The 12830-nt window shown below is 45.1% G+C and overlaps 1 protein-coding gene across 4 annotated transcripts in view; it reads right to left on the reverse strand.

Moving 5' to 3' along the window:
- Positions 1-12830, reverse strand: part of SMARCA4 (SWI/SNF related BAF chromatin remodeling complex subunit ATPase 4) — a 66904-nt gene that overhangs the window by 26582 nt on the left and 27492 nt on the right. For all 4 annotated transcript variants that reach the window (XM_089661891.1, XM_089661890.1, XM_089661889.1 and 1 more), the window contains 6 exons: positions 12375-12493; positions 10490-10640; positions 4221-4384; positions 2409-2475; positions 1877-1987; positions 1549-1791 (listed from right to left, as the gene is read on the reverse strand). In XM_089661891.1, the coding sequence (XP_089518017.1) occupies positions 1549-1791; positions 1877-1987; positions 2409-2475; positions 4221-4384; positions 10490-10640; positions 12375-12493 (855 nt within the window). The remainder of the gene's footprint in view (positions 1-1548; positions 1792-1876; positions 1988-2408; positions 2476-4220; positions 4385-10489; positions 10641-12374; positions 12494-12830) is intronic.

A 12830-nucleotide genomic window follows, 5' to 3' on the forward strand; every position in this document is an offset into this window, starting at 1 on the left:
AAAATACAGAAAGAAAAGCCCTTCTGACATTGGTTTTCAGAACGTGTCCACTTTTCAAAGTATTAGAAAATCCAAGATTTTGGTTGTTCACCATCACCTTCTATCCCCGTAACAACAATCAAAATAATAGGGAAGGTGAATCTCTCCAAAAGGGATACAGATATTCTGTTTTTCCAGGCATAGATGTAAGATTTAGATTGGTTATTATAGAAAACCCCACATGAAAAAAAACATATATTTGAAATATATTTAAAAAATATTCTTCCCAAATATATTGCCACGTATTTGAAATGCTAAATTTTTGGCCATATTCTATATATATATATATATATTTTTTTTTTTCCATGTTGAAATGCATTATTATAAAATATGGAAAATATTTTTAAAACTACATTTCAAATATACTGTATGTCTTTAACCTCTTCCCGCCTGGCCTATGGCCGAATAGCGACCGACAAAAACACTCACCTTTCCAGGTGGACGCCATATGGCGTCCTTTCGGGCATGCGCAGTTTGCGCGCCTGCAGAGTACGTCAGACTGTCTACTCTGCAAAAGGGGTCATTTGGGGGATATCTGTACTGTTCTGACATTCTTGGACCTCAAGAAATTAGATTGGCTGTCAGTACTTCTGGATTGATCAATACTCATATATCCCATAGCTTGTGAACTCTATTACTTTCCTACAAACTAAAAAATACATCCTAATTTGGGGTATTTTCACCAAAGACATGTAGTAGAATACATCTCGGCCTAAATTTATGAAGAACAATTATTTATTTGCAAACTTTTATAATAGAAACAAAGAAAAACATGTTTTTTGTTTCAAAATTTTTGGGTTTTTTTGTTAATTTAGCAAAAAATAAAAACCCCAGTGGTGATTAAATACCACCAAAAGAAAGCTCTAGTTGTGTGAAGAAAATGATAAAATTTTAGTTTGGGTACAATGTTGTATGACCGCGCAATTGTCATTCAGAGTGGGAGAGCGCTGAAACCTGAAAATTGGCCTGGGCAGGAAGGAGGTAAAAGTGCCCTGTATGGAAGAGGTAAAAAATCCAAATCTACATTTTTGGAATGCATTTAAAAATATATGTAAAAATATGTTAAAATGGCTTTTATATGTTAAAAAAAAAAAAATCTGAAGAATGTATTAAAAAAAAAATTTTTTGTAAAATATATATATTTTTCAAATATATTCTTCAGATTTTTTTTAACATAAAAAAAGTCTTTTTAACATATATTTTTACATATATTTGTAAATGAATTCCAAAAATGAAGATTTCGATTTTTAAAGGCATGCAGTATATTTAAAATTTATTTTTTAAAATATAACATATTTTTCATATATTTCCTAATAAAAAAAAAAAAGCATTTCAACATGCAATAATATATATATACATACATACATACATACATACATACATACACGTACCATTTCAACTTTATGGCAATATATTGGGGAAAAATAATTTTAAAATATATTTTTGTTCCATATGGGACCAGTCTCCAAATTTTCCATATATCAGGCACCTTATACAGTGTTAGCATACCTTCTCTCCCGTCATTGCAAAGGGAGCGTTGAACCACTGTTCAAATGTGCTGCAGCTCTTGAAAATAGTTGGCAGCAGGAAGTTCAGAAGTGCCCACAGCTCGGGCAGTTTGTTCTGTAGAGGGGTACCGGTAAGAAGCAGGCGACGAGGGGCCACATAGTGAGTATTAAGGACTTGTGTTAGCTTGCAGTGATGGTTCTTCATACGATGACCTTCATCGACAATCATATACTTCCAACGGATCTAGAAGGCACAACCCAAGGCTGAGAACCGGAAATGTGAAGTCAAAGATCTTTCTTCAGATTTAGTCATGAGAATTTGCTCTTACCTTGGCCAGGATGTGCTTGTCTTTGATGATATATTCATATGTAGTAAGCAGAACATTAAATTTTCCACTGCGGAGTATAGGGACAAATGCACGGCGAGCAGCAGGGGATCCCTAGAGAGGAAGATGTCGATTACACAAAGCACTGCATTGTGGCTGAACAAATTATGTCAATAAGAAATAAGTCCTATAAGCCACACATCACTGCAAGACCCTGTACAGAGATGTATGACATCCACACACCCCATCACGTTTTACTCCACCCCCGAAGCTTAATCATGGGTACCCAGGTAGAGGAGCGAAATGCGTTGGAGGGATGTGGTCTCGCTGGAGCCTGGGCTGAGGAGGCCCCATCTATGTACAGGGTCTGGTAGTGATGTGCGGCTTATAGGACTTTTTGCTTCTTGTTTGACTTTTGGAGCAGGGATGAACTCCATCCTTGCAGTATGTTGAGGGTCTTGAGCAGCACCCATCATTTCAGTTTTAGTTCACAGTGAAAAAATTATGTAGTACGCTATACAGTTCAATAACCTACCTTGTATGATATTTTCACCACAGAGGGTCCCCACTTGTCAAACTCATAAACCCAGTTAGATAGTGTCCTGAAAATGGAAAGTTGAAAAGGATTCAAGTTTAAGCAGAGAGTACAGGCCTTCAGCTGATCTTAGAGTTTGTGTTCATTGGAGTAGGGGGTGACATATGGGAATACTCAAAAGGGTAGAATACTTAAGGCTATTGGTAACCAACCTGTACCAAAATACCTCATAATGCCCTTGGACACATGTTGGGTGGCCCTTGGACATCAGCAGTCTGTTTTGGTATGGTAGCATTGATATGTATAGGGAAAACAGCAGTGATCTCTACTAGCTTCAAGGTAAATGGTCCCAGGCTCTCACTGTGTTTGTTAACATGTCTTCAGTCTCTAACCAAACCTGTAGCATATCCACTGACTATCATTTCCTCTAGTTTACCTGAAGCCTCTAGCATTAGTTATAATGCATTTTACATATGGTCCTTTGGTGATTAAGGAACCACAGTCCGCCTAAACCTCGTAAATTGACAACCACTACTTTAGACAAAGGTTTAGAAAGCTTGAAGTCACTATGTCAAGCCTTGTCATGTAGCACCCCCAAAGTAAATGGTACACTAAGTCAGTACTCATCCATGGATTTAAAAAAAAAAACAAAACAAAAAAAAACAAAAAACACACAAGTCATGTGACCCCACCTCATGTGACATCAATGATGTCACATGGGGTGGGGTCACTTGGGTGATGTTCCCAGGGGACCCCGCCCCTTACATAATTAACCCCTTGGCGCCGGCGCCTCCCGGCCCTTTAAGGGTTCCGGGAGGCGGGGCAGAGTTTTAGGGTCATGGGACTGCCGTGATTCGCGGTCACATGATTGGGAAAGGTCCCGATCGAAACCTTTCTGTGAGAACCGAACGTGTGTGCTGGGAGCGCGCAGGGCGAGCACTCTCAGCACGTGTTTTTTTAATAGTACGCAAATGTGGGGCTGCTCAGCGTGAGGCCGCACATTTGCGTTCGGCTGGTGCCAAGAAGTTAAGAACTGTCAAACCACCGGAGCAGACAGACAGAGGGAGCCATCATCTGAAGCTAAGCTTTAACTTTTTTTTTTTTCTTCAATTCTTTTTTTCGGGTCAGCGGCAGGCATTGTGATTGACGTTGGATCTACTGCGGGGGATATTTATTTATTTTAATAAAGGACTTGTCAAAGACCATGTCCTGTCTTTTTGAGCCCCCCCCCTGCCCCAAAGCACCCTCCCCCCCCATGTTCAGGGCATGTGGCCTGGTATGATCCAGGAGGGGGTTGTACTCGCTTGTCGTCCCCCCCCCCCTTTCCTGACCTGCTGGGTTGCATGCCCGGATAAGGGTCTAGTATGGATGGGAGGGAGGACCCCAAGCCGTTTTTTTTTTTTTTTTAATTGCTAGCAATTCTTTCACATTCTGTGGTCAGTGGGGAACCCCGCTGACAGCTGAAACATTAACACATGGTTCTCACTACTAAAATACCGCATGACGTGATAAAATAACTCAGGCAGTATTTTAGTAGCGTTTACTTTTTTCTGACCTCAGGAACGGATTAATTGGTTTTCAATGCATTCCTATGGGAAATGGTGTGTCGGTTTATGAATTTTTCGCTATACAAAAAGTCCCGCAGAACGAATTAAATTCGTAAAACCGAGGTATGCCTGTATATGGAAAAGAGGTAATCTTCCATCCTGTGGAATGAGATCGCTCAAGTGGAATGGGAGGGGCTCTCTGTTTTAAAGCCAAGCGAAAACCTTTTTTTTTTTTTTTTTAGAAAAGCTATACATTGATACTTACGACAGTGGCACTATGATGAGGAATGGCCCGTTGATGCGCTTGTGTTCCATGAGGTATGTGATCAGAGCAATCGTCTGTATAGTCTTTCCGAGACCCATCTCATCAGCCAGGATCCCATTCAGATTGTTGTTATAGAGGGACACGAGCCACTCCAGGCCTTTGATCTGACAGCACATGGTGTGAGAAGAAAGCAGTGATACAAATGTTACAACAGAAAGACAGTTTTGCTTGTGAAAGTCTAATTCACAGATCATTAAATGTGTAGAATGGTCAGCAATGTTCATCAAAATAGCCTTGAAAAGGTCTTGATGAACCTGAAAGATTGCTGTGTTTAGCAAACTACAAAAGCCCTTTAACCCCTAACATATAGGTGCCACGACCTAAAGGTAGTCTTTAACCCCTTGCCTACTTGGCAATTTTACCCCCTTCCTGCCCAGGCCAATTTTCACCTTTCAGCGCTGTTGCACTTTGAATGACAATTACAAGGTCATGCAACACTGTGCCCATAAACCTTTTTTCACACAAAATAGAGCTTCCCTTTGGTAGTATTTAATTGCCACTGGGGTTATTTTTTGCACTATAAAACAAAAAAAAGCAAAACATTCGAAGAAAAAAAAAAAAGGTTTTTCTTTGTTTCCATCATAAAATTTTGCAAACAAAATAGGCAGCACTGATGGGCACTGATGAGGTGGCACAGAGAGGCAGCACTGATGGGCATTGATGAGGAGGCACAGATGATGCTGCACTGATAGGCAGAACTGATGAGTGACACTGGTGGGCACTGATGATCAGTGCCCCGATTATCAGTGCAGATCTGCTCTGTGACATTTGCCGGTTATTGGTAGTACTTTGCTCACACTGTGACAGTGTGAGGAAAGTGCTGCTGATAACTGGCAACTGTATTTACTTTGTGATCTGCTGTGTCATTAGACACATCTGATCACGTGGTAGCTGAGATCAAACACCTTGCCTTATCTTGTGTCCATCCTGCTTGCAATTTGTTAAGGGCAGGACACATCCCCCATGTGGCATTTATTAGCTCTTCATTGAAGGATTGCCTAACCTCCTCCCCCCCCCCCCGTCCATCCAAGTATAAATTACAGTCCATGGGACGGCTGGCGAGGGTCAGGTTAGCATTCCTTGCGTAAAGTACGCATTACGGCGCTAAGTACATGGCACTTTCAACACGGCACTTTAACTAAGGCAAGTACAAACATTAGTGCTCCACCTCAAGTAGATTGCATGTGCTCTTCCCTCTCTCTGTCTGCCTTCCTTTGTTATCTCTCCTCTCTCCAGCATGCTCTTGCTAACTCTTTGTTGCTATAATGCCCTTTCTTCTCAAACTCTCTCGTTTACCCCTCCTCCCCATCACACAACCTGTACATATCACCCTCACTTCTGCCCTCCCAATATCACTGCACTTATCTCCTGCTCTCTCTTGGTCCACATAATGTCACCGCTACAAAAGCACTGCGGCATCTGCCCTTATATAAATCTCGCTCCCACCCCACCTCCCTCACCCTCCTACTACTAACTCCTGGAGACATTGCCCCAAACCCTGGCCCTCCACCATCAAACTCCAACCCACAGAAGCAGCAGCCCTCACTCTCTCATCTCAATTCCCCTGCTTCCACGCACCAACCTCTCCCTACTATGTGCCCTCTGGAATGCCCGCTCAGCCTCTAACAAACTCTCTACTATCAATGACCTCTTCCTCTCCCACTCCCTCAACCTTCTTGCGATTACCGAAACCTGGCTCCAGGATTCCGATTCTGACTCCTCAGCTGCACTCTCCCATGGCGGCCTCCTCTGGACTCACTCGGCCAGACCCAGCAGATGAAAAGGGGGCGGAGTCAGCCTTCTTTCCCCACAAAGCACGTTCCAGGTTCTTCCTGCCCCTCCGTCTCTGTCCCGCAGCTCTATTGAAGTGCGCTGTATTCGTCTCTATTCTCCTGTTTGTCTGAGGATCGCTGTCATCTACTGGCCCCAGTTTCACGCTTTCTCGATGACTTTTCAGCATGGCTACCATACGGTCTCTTCTCTGAGGTGCCTGCCATCATCCTTGGTGACTTTAACATCCCAGTCAATGTTCGCACCCCTGCCACCTCTCAACTGCTCAACCTAACTTCCTCTTTTAACCTAACACAATGGTCACAATCCACCACCCACACCAATGGCAACACCCTTGACCTTGTATTCACCCACCTATGCACTCCCTGTAACCTCTCTAACACCCCCTTTCCTCTCTCTAATCACATCATTATCAGCTTCACACTCTCCCTGCCTCCTACCTCCCATGCCTCCAACCAGCAAACTGTTACCTGTAGAAACCGCCATCACCTCAGCCCTGACCTTCTCCACTCCGCTACTGAGCGCCTCTATGATGAAATTGCACCCCTGTCCTGCCCAGAGCTGGCCACATCTGCCTACAACTACTATCTATCATCCTCCCTGGACGCTCTTGCTCCTCTTTCTACATGCAGAACCAGATCTCGCCTGTCACAACCCTGGCAAACAGATGACACCAGAAGTCTCAAGAGACGCAGCCGCACTCTTGAGCGAGCATGGCATAAAAATAAATCCCTGGAAAATTTTACCCTCTACAAGTCCGCTCTTCTCAAATACAACTCCAGCCTCCGCGCTGCTAAGCAAACCTACTACAACACTCTCATCAAGACCCTCTCATCCAATCCTCGTCAACTCTTCTCTACCCTTAATTCCTTACTCCACCCCCCACTGCCTCCACCCACCAACTTACTTACTGCACAGCAGATTGCCAGTCACTTCAAGAAGATCGACAATTCGTGATGAGATCTCCAGTGTCAAGCTTCCTCCTCTAACCAATATCCCAGGCCCAACACCAAACTCCACACTCTCCTTCTTCGACCCTGTTACCACCAAGGAATTTACCGATCTCCTTTCCAAGGCTCACTTCACCACCTGTCCCCTGGATCCTGTCCCCTCTCGACTGTTGCAGCCTCCTTCTTGCTCTATCCTTAACTCTCTAACCCACATCTTCAACCTCTCACTCTCCATGGGCACCTTTCCCTCCCCACTCAAACATGCACTGGTTACCCCCATTCTCAAAAAACCCTTGCTGGACCCCACCTGTTTGAATAACTTAAGACCCATCTCCCTGCTCCTGTTTGCCTCCAAGCTTCTCGAGCGCCTTGTTCACAACCGTATGAACTGCTACCTCACCAACAACAACCTTCTTGATCCGAGACAGTCTGGCTTCAGCCCACAACATTCCACAGAAACTGCCCTACTAAAACTCACTAATGACCTACTAACTGCTAAAACCAACGGCCATTACTCTATACTCATACTCCTCGACCTTTCCGCTGCCTTTGACACAGTCGACCACCCACTCCTCCTCAGTAAACTCCACTCCATCGGCCTCCATGACTCTGCTCTCTCCTGGTTCTCCTCTTACCTTTCTCAACGCACTTTCAGTGTCACATACAACTCCTCCTCCTCCGCTCCCTCTTTCTGTTGGGGTACCCCAAGGTTCTGTTCTTGGGCCCCTCCTTTTCTCTCTCTATACCTCCTCCCTGGGCCAACTGATAACCTCCCATGGCTTCTAATACCACCTCTATGCTGATGACACCCAGATCTATCTCTCCACTCCCCAGCTCACCCCCTCAATCTCACATATCACAAATATACTAAGCGACATATCAGCATGGATGTCACATCACTACCTCAAACTCAATCTTTCAAAAACTGAGCTTGTAATATTTTCTCCCCCCGATCCCCCACTCCTGACTTTACCATTAAGATCAACAGCACAACTATTGGTCCTTCCCCTCATGCCAGGGTGCTAGGTGTAATCCTAGACTCTTACCTCGCCTTTGGGCCCCACATCCAATCACTGGCTAAATCCTGCCACCTCAACCTCCAGAACATTTCCAAAATCCAACCCTTCCTGACCAATGACACCACAAAACAACTTATCCACGCCTTGGTTATATCCCACCTCGATTACTGCAACTCCCTCCTCATTGGTCTACTATTACACAGGCTATCCCCCCTTCAGTCTATTATGAATGCTGCTGCTAGACTCATACACCTTACCAACCGATCAGTGACTGCTGCCCCTCTCTGCCAATCCCTCCACTGGCTTCCACTAACCCAACGTTTAAAATTCAAAATACTAACCACAGCTTACAAAGCCATCCACAACATTGCCCCTAGCTACATCACCAACCTCATCCACAGATACCGCTCAAATCGCCCACACCGCTCCTCCCATGATATCCTCCTCTCTAGCTCCCTCATCACCTCCTCTCACGCTCGCCTCCAGGACTCCTCCAGAGCCTCTCCCATCCTCTGGAACTCCCTACCACAGCATGTCCGGTCAGCCCCCACCCTGTCTGCCTTTAGGCGATCTTTAAAAACTCACTTCTTCAGGGAAGCCTACCCCACCTCCACCTAAGAACTGTACTTGAATCACCTCCACCAGATCATCCCCCGCAGCTATCACCTTTTGTATCACCTCCCCCTTCCTTTAGATTGTAAGCTCCATGAGCAAGGCCCTCCTATTCCTTCTGTACTGAAATGTATTGTAATTGTACTGTCTCCCTTATATTGTAAAGCGCTGCGCAAAGTGTTGGCGCTATATAAATCCTGTATAATAATAATAATAATAATAATAATAAAAGGCTACTGTGATTGGCCTTTTACCTAGACATGTGATTAGCTGTGTCCATAGGATACAGTGATCACCTTCAGGGCCGGGTGCACGCTCTGGAAGGACGTCATATGCGGTTGTAAAGTGGTTAAAGTATACGTGAACCCTCACATTGTAAAACAACCCATTCGTTTTAAAAACACATTATAAACAGCTTTTTTTCCCTTTTTATGAGTGATCAAATACCCTCCGATCTGAGCTGCATAAAGAGTTCAGAGAGCTGGGGGAGGACAAACAACAGAACACTGGTCTTCCTAGTGAATGATTTTGCAAGGGGAGGCATGTTAGCACAAGGCTCATCATTGGACGAGAGTGGGCTGAGTACCCCGCACAGCGAGAAAAACTGACCACACTGTGATCTCATGCCTAGGTTTTAATAGGCAAGCAGAATGACTGGCAGGAACACCAGGGATTTCACACAAAGAACAGTATACTTTTTAAACACAAGTACATGGTACAACAGGCAGATATCAGGAATATGAAATATTGGAGCAACATTTTTTGAACGTCCACACGTGACACATATGCATCACTGGGTGGCTGATGTTTATGTGCCACTGGATGGACAACTCTCGCTCTGGACTCAAGTTTGACATCCAACAGGAACACCTTCCAATCATGTGATCACTGTCAATCCCACCCAGTGGGAGGGAAGGGGTTAACAGTGTGATTCCCTAGCCCAAGTCTAAAGAGCAAACAATGGCCCTCTATATTAGACCTCACACAGACCTGGAATGCCAGGAGCTTTGCATTGCATTAGGCCTTGTCAGCTCCAGGTAAAAGTGAATTTGAGGTGTGTAATATGGCAAGTGGTGGAGTACAGAAAGCACAGTGCTTGAATATTTCTAGATGGCAGTGCAGTAGTCCAGTCAAATGGCTTAAAGTGGTTGTAAAGGCTCAAAGTTTTTTACCTTCATGCATTCTATGCATGAAGGTAAAAAAAACCTTCTCTGTGCAGCAGCCCCCCTAATTCTACCTAAGCCCCCTCTCGATCCAGCGATGTGCACTGGAATCTTTGCTATCCCGAGATTCCCTCTTCTCATTGGCGGAGACAGAAGCGGGAGCCATTGGCTCCCACCACTGTCAATCACAGCCAGTGAGCCAATGAGGAGAGGGGCGGGGCCGAGCCAATGAGAAAAGCGAGGGGGCTGAGCGCAGCTGCGCCTCCATGTGTAAAAGGACACACAGAGCAGCGGGTGCCCCCCACAGCAAGCTGCTTTCTGTGAGGGCACCCGACAGATGGGAAGGGCTAGGAGCACCAGTGGGGGACCCAAGAAGAGGAGGATCCAGGCTGCTCTGTGCAAAACCCACCGCACACAGCAGGTAAGTATAGACAGGTTTGTTATTTTTTTTCTTTAAAAAAAAAAAAAAAAATAGGCCTTTAGAATCATTTTAAGAGCTTGTATTAGAGCTGGCAGACACTGTATGAGAAAATCCTATTTGTATATTAAATGTTACAAAGTTTGAAGTATTGTGATCTGACAAAGCCCATGTCAATGAAAGATCAATGAGTACTGTATATAAAATGTAGAACTGTATTGGCTCACAGAGCGACGCGTCTTCCCCTCGTCCTCACCTGGTACTGTTTGAGAACACCATTCACCAAAAGGCTGGACTGCTTGTCTACTCTCTCACTAACAGCATGTGCTACGGCATAGTAGGACTGCGGGCCTGTAGGGGCAGCGTGAGATATGCTGTACTCGTCATCCACATCCTGGCGGGCGCTCCTAGGGGCGAGAAGAGAACCATCCCATGGCATCAGAGTCTTACTAAGCATTTGTACATATGAATTCGAAAGCAGTAACAGGGCAGACACAAACCACAACGAATCCTTCATCACAGAGCTTGAGAAGCATGGAGGACCTAAATGGCGTGTCTGTACCTTCAGCAGAACAGCCAGGAAGCCCCCCCATTCCCCCCCCCCCCATAATAGTTTTCTTTGAAGAGCAAAGGATATATTTCCTTCAGAATGGGCTGCTTATGTCTTCTAGACATTTGAGCTTCACAGGTTCCTATATAGAAAAGAAAAAACTCCTAATCCAAATTTTTTTTTGCTCAGACCACCACAGGAGATTGTAGGTAAACACACAAAAAGACCGGATTAATGGGTAATTATTACATTTTGTGGTTTAAAGAGGAATTTGACCCCCAACCCCTATTTTGTTCTTCCCCACTTGCCTGATGCTCTGTGTGCATTTAAGATACTCACCCACCAGCAGATCCAGTATTGTCCTGCTGAGATCCTCTTCTTAGCAGCCGCAGCTGGGTCCCACATCACCATGTTACTGAAAGACTGCGCCAGCTCTTAGGGGTTCTGGTACAGCTTTCTGATGTTGGGCTGCTAAGCCCACCCCCCTTCTCCGTTACTGAATGGGGATGACGTGCAGGGTTTCCGGTGCCTCCTTGATGTCACATATTCCAGGAGGCACGGATCTAATTTGCCTAGGCGAATGACAGAGGATTGGGGGGGGTGCTGTCAACACTTTGAATGACAACTGCGCAGTCATGCAACACTGTACCCATATGAAAATGTTATAATTTTTTTTTTTCACACAAGTAGAGCTTTCTTCCTCTGGGTTTTTTATTTTTTGCACTATAAAACGAAAACCTTTTCGAGCAAAAATTTTGAGAAAAAAAAAAAAAAAAGTTTTCCTTGTTCCCATTATAAAATTTTACACAGGTAATTTTTCTTCTTCACTGATGTGCATTGATGAGGCTGCACTGATGGGCACTGATGTGCATTGATGAGGCTGCACTGATGAGGAGGCACTGATGGGCAGCACTAATGGAGCATTGAGGAGGCACTGATGAGGCGGCACGGATAGGCAGCATTGATGAGAAGGCACTGATGAGCAGGCACGGATAGGCAGCATTGATGAGAAGGCACTGATGAGCAGGCACGGATAGGCAGCATTGATGAGAAGGCACTGATGAGCAGGCACGGATAGGCAGCATTGATGAGGAGGCACGAATATGCATGCAGCACCAACGGGCACAAATTGGCAGCACTGCTCGGCACTTTTGGGGCTGCACTGATAATCAGTGCTCTGATTATCAGTGTAGATGTCTACTTTCAGACTTGTCCAATCACAGCTGATCACTATGTAAACACACTTGCCGGTTTTCGGCAGTGCTTTCCTCACGCTGTCACAGCATGAGGAAAGTACTAACTGGGCAGTACTTTCCTTATGCTGTGACAGCATGAGGAAAGCACTGCCGAAAACCGGCAAGTGTGTTTACATAGTGATCAGCTGTGATTGGACACAGCTGATCAGGTGGTAAAAGGCCGTTGTCATCGGCACTTTACTGTGTCATGTGATCAGCTGTGTCCAAAAGATGTGCACCGCCGGGGGCACTGTTCTAGGAGCACGTCATATGACGCCCTCCCAGAACTGGGCTGTAGCTGTCATTCTGCTATAGCGCGGTCAACAAATGGTTAAGCTGCTGGGTAGAACACTCACTCGATAATCTCCCGAGCACATGCTTCCGAAACATCATCACTGTCTGGATCAGCGATTTTCTTCTCTTCCACTGCAGGCTTAGCGGTGACAGTGGCTGAAGACTGGTCCTCCTCCTCTTCCTAAGTATAAAGACAGATCACGATTAGGATGAAGCGATTATGTACTAGAAATGATCGATGAATGCATTACAAGCACCCCCTGGATTCTCTAGTTAGTAAGTCTAAAGCAGCACCCAAAGACTTGAAAGATCAAGTCATCATTCTGTGCAGGATGGGACAAAACAAAGGCCACTGAGCTGCGGGCAAGGTAAACCCCACGTGCATGCCATTTAGGCCCCTTTCACATGGGGTGGACTCCGTTTAGATCTGCAGGGGATCAGTCTGCAGATCAGAGCAGAGCAGGCGGATCACAGGTCAGTGTCTCAGTTAGTTTTTGCAGAGCAGACAGACAGAGCCC

Source organism: Staurois parvus, unplaced genomic scaffold, assembly GCF_062004578.1.
Source record: "Staurois parvus isolate SC_StPar_1 unplaced genomic scaffold, SC_StPar_1.0 ptg001400l, whole genome shotgun sequence".
NCBI classification, from domain to species: domain Eukaryota; kingdom Metazoa; phylum Chordata; class Amphibia; order Anura; family Ranidae; genus Staurois; species Staurois parvus.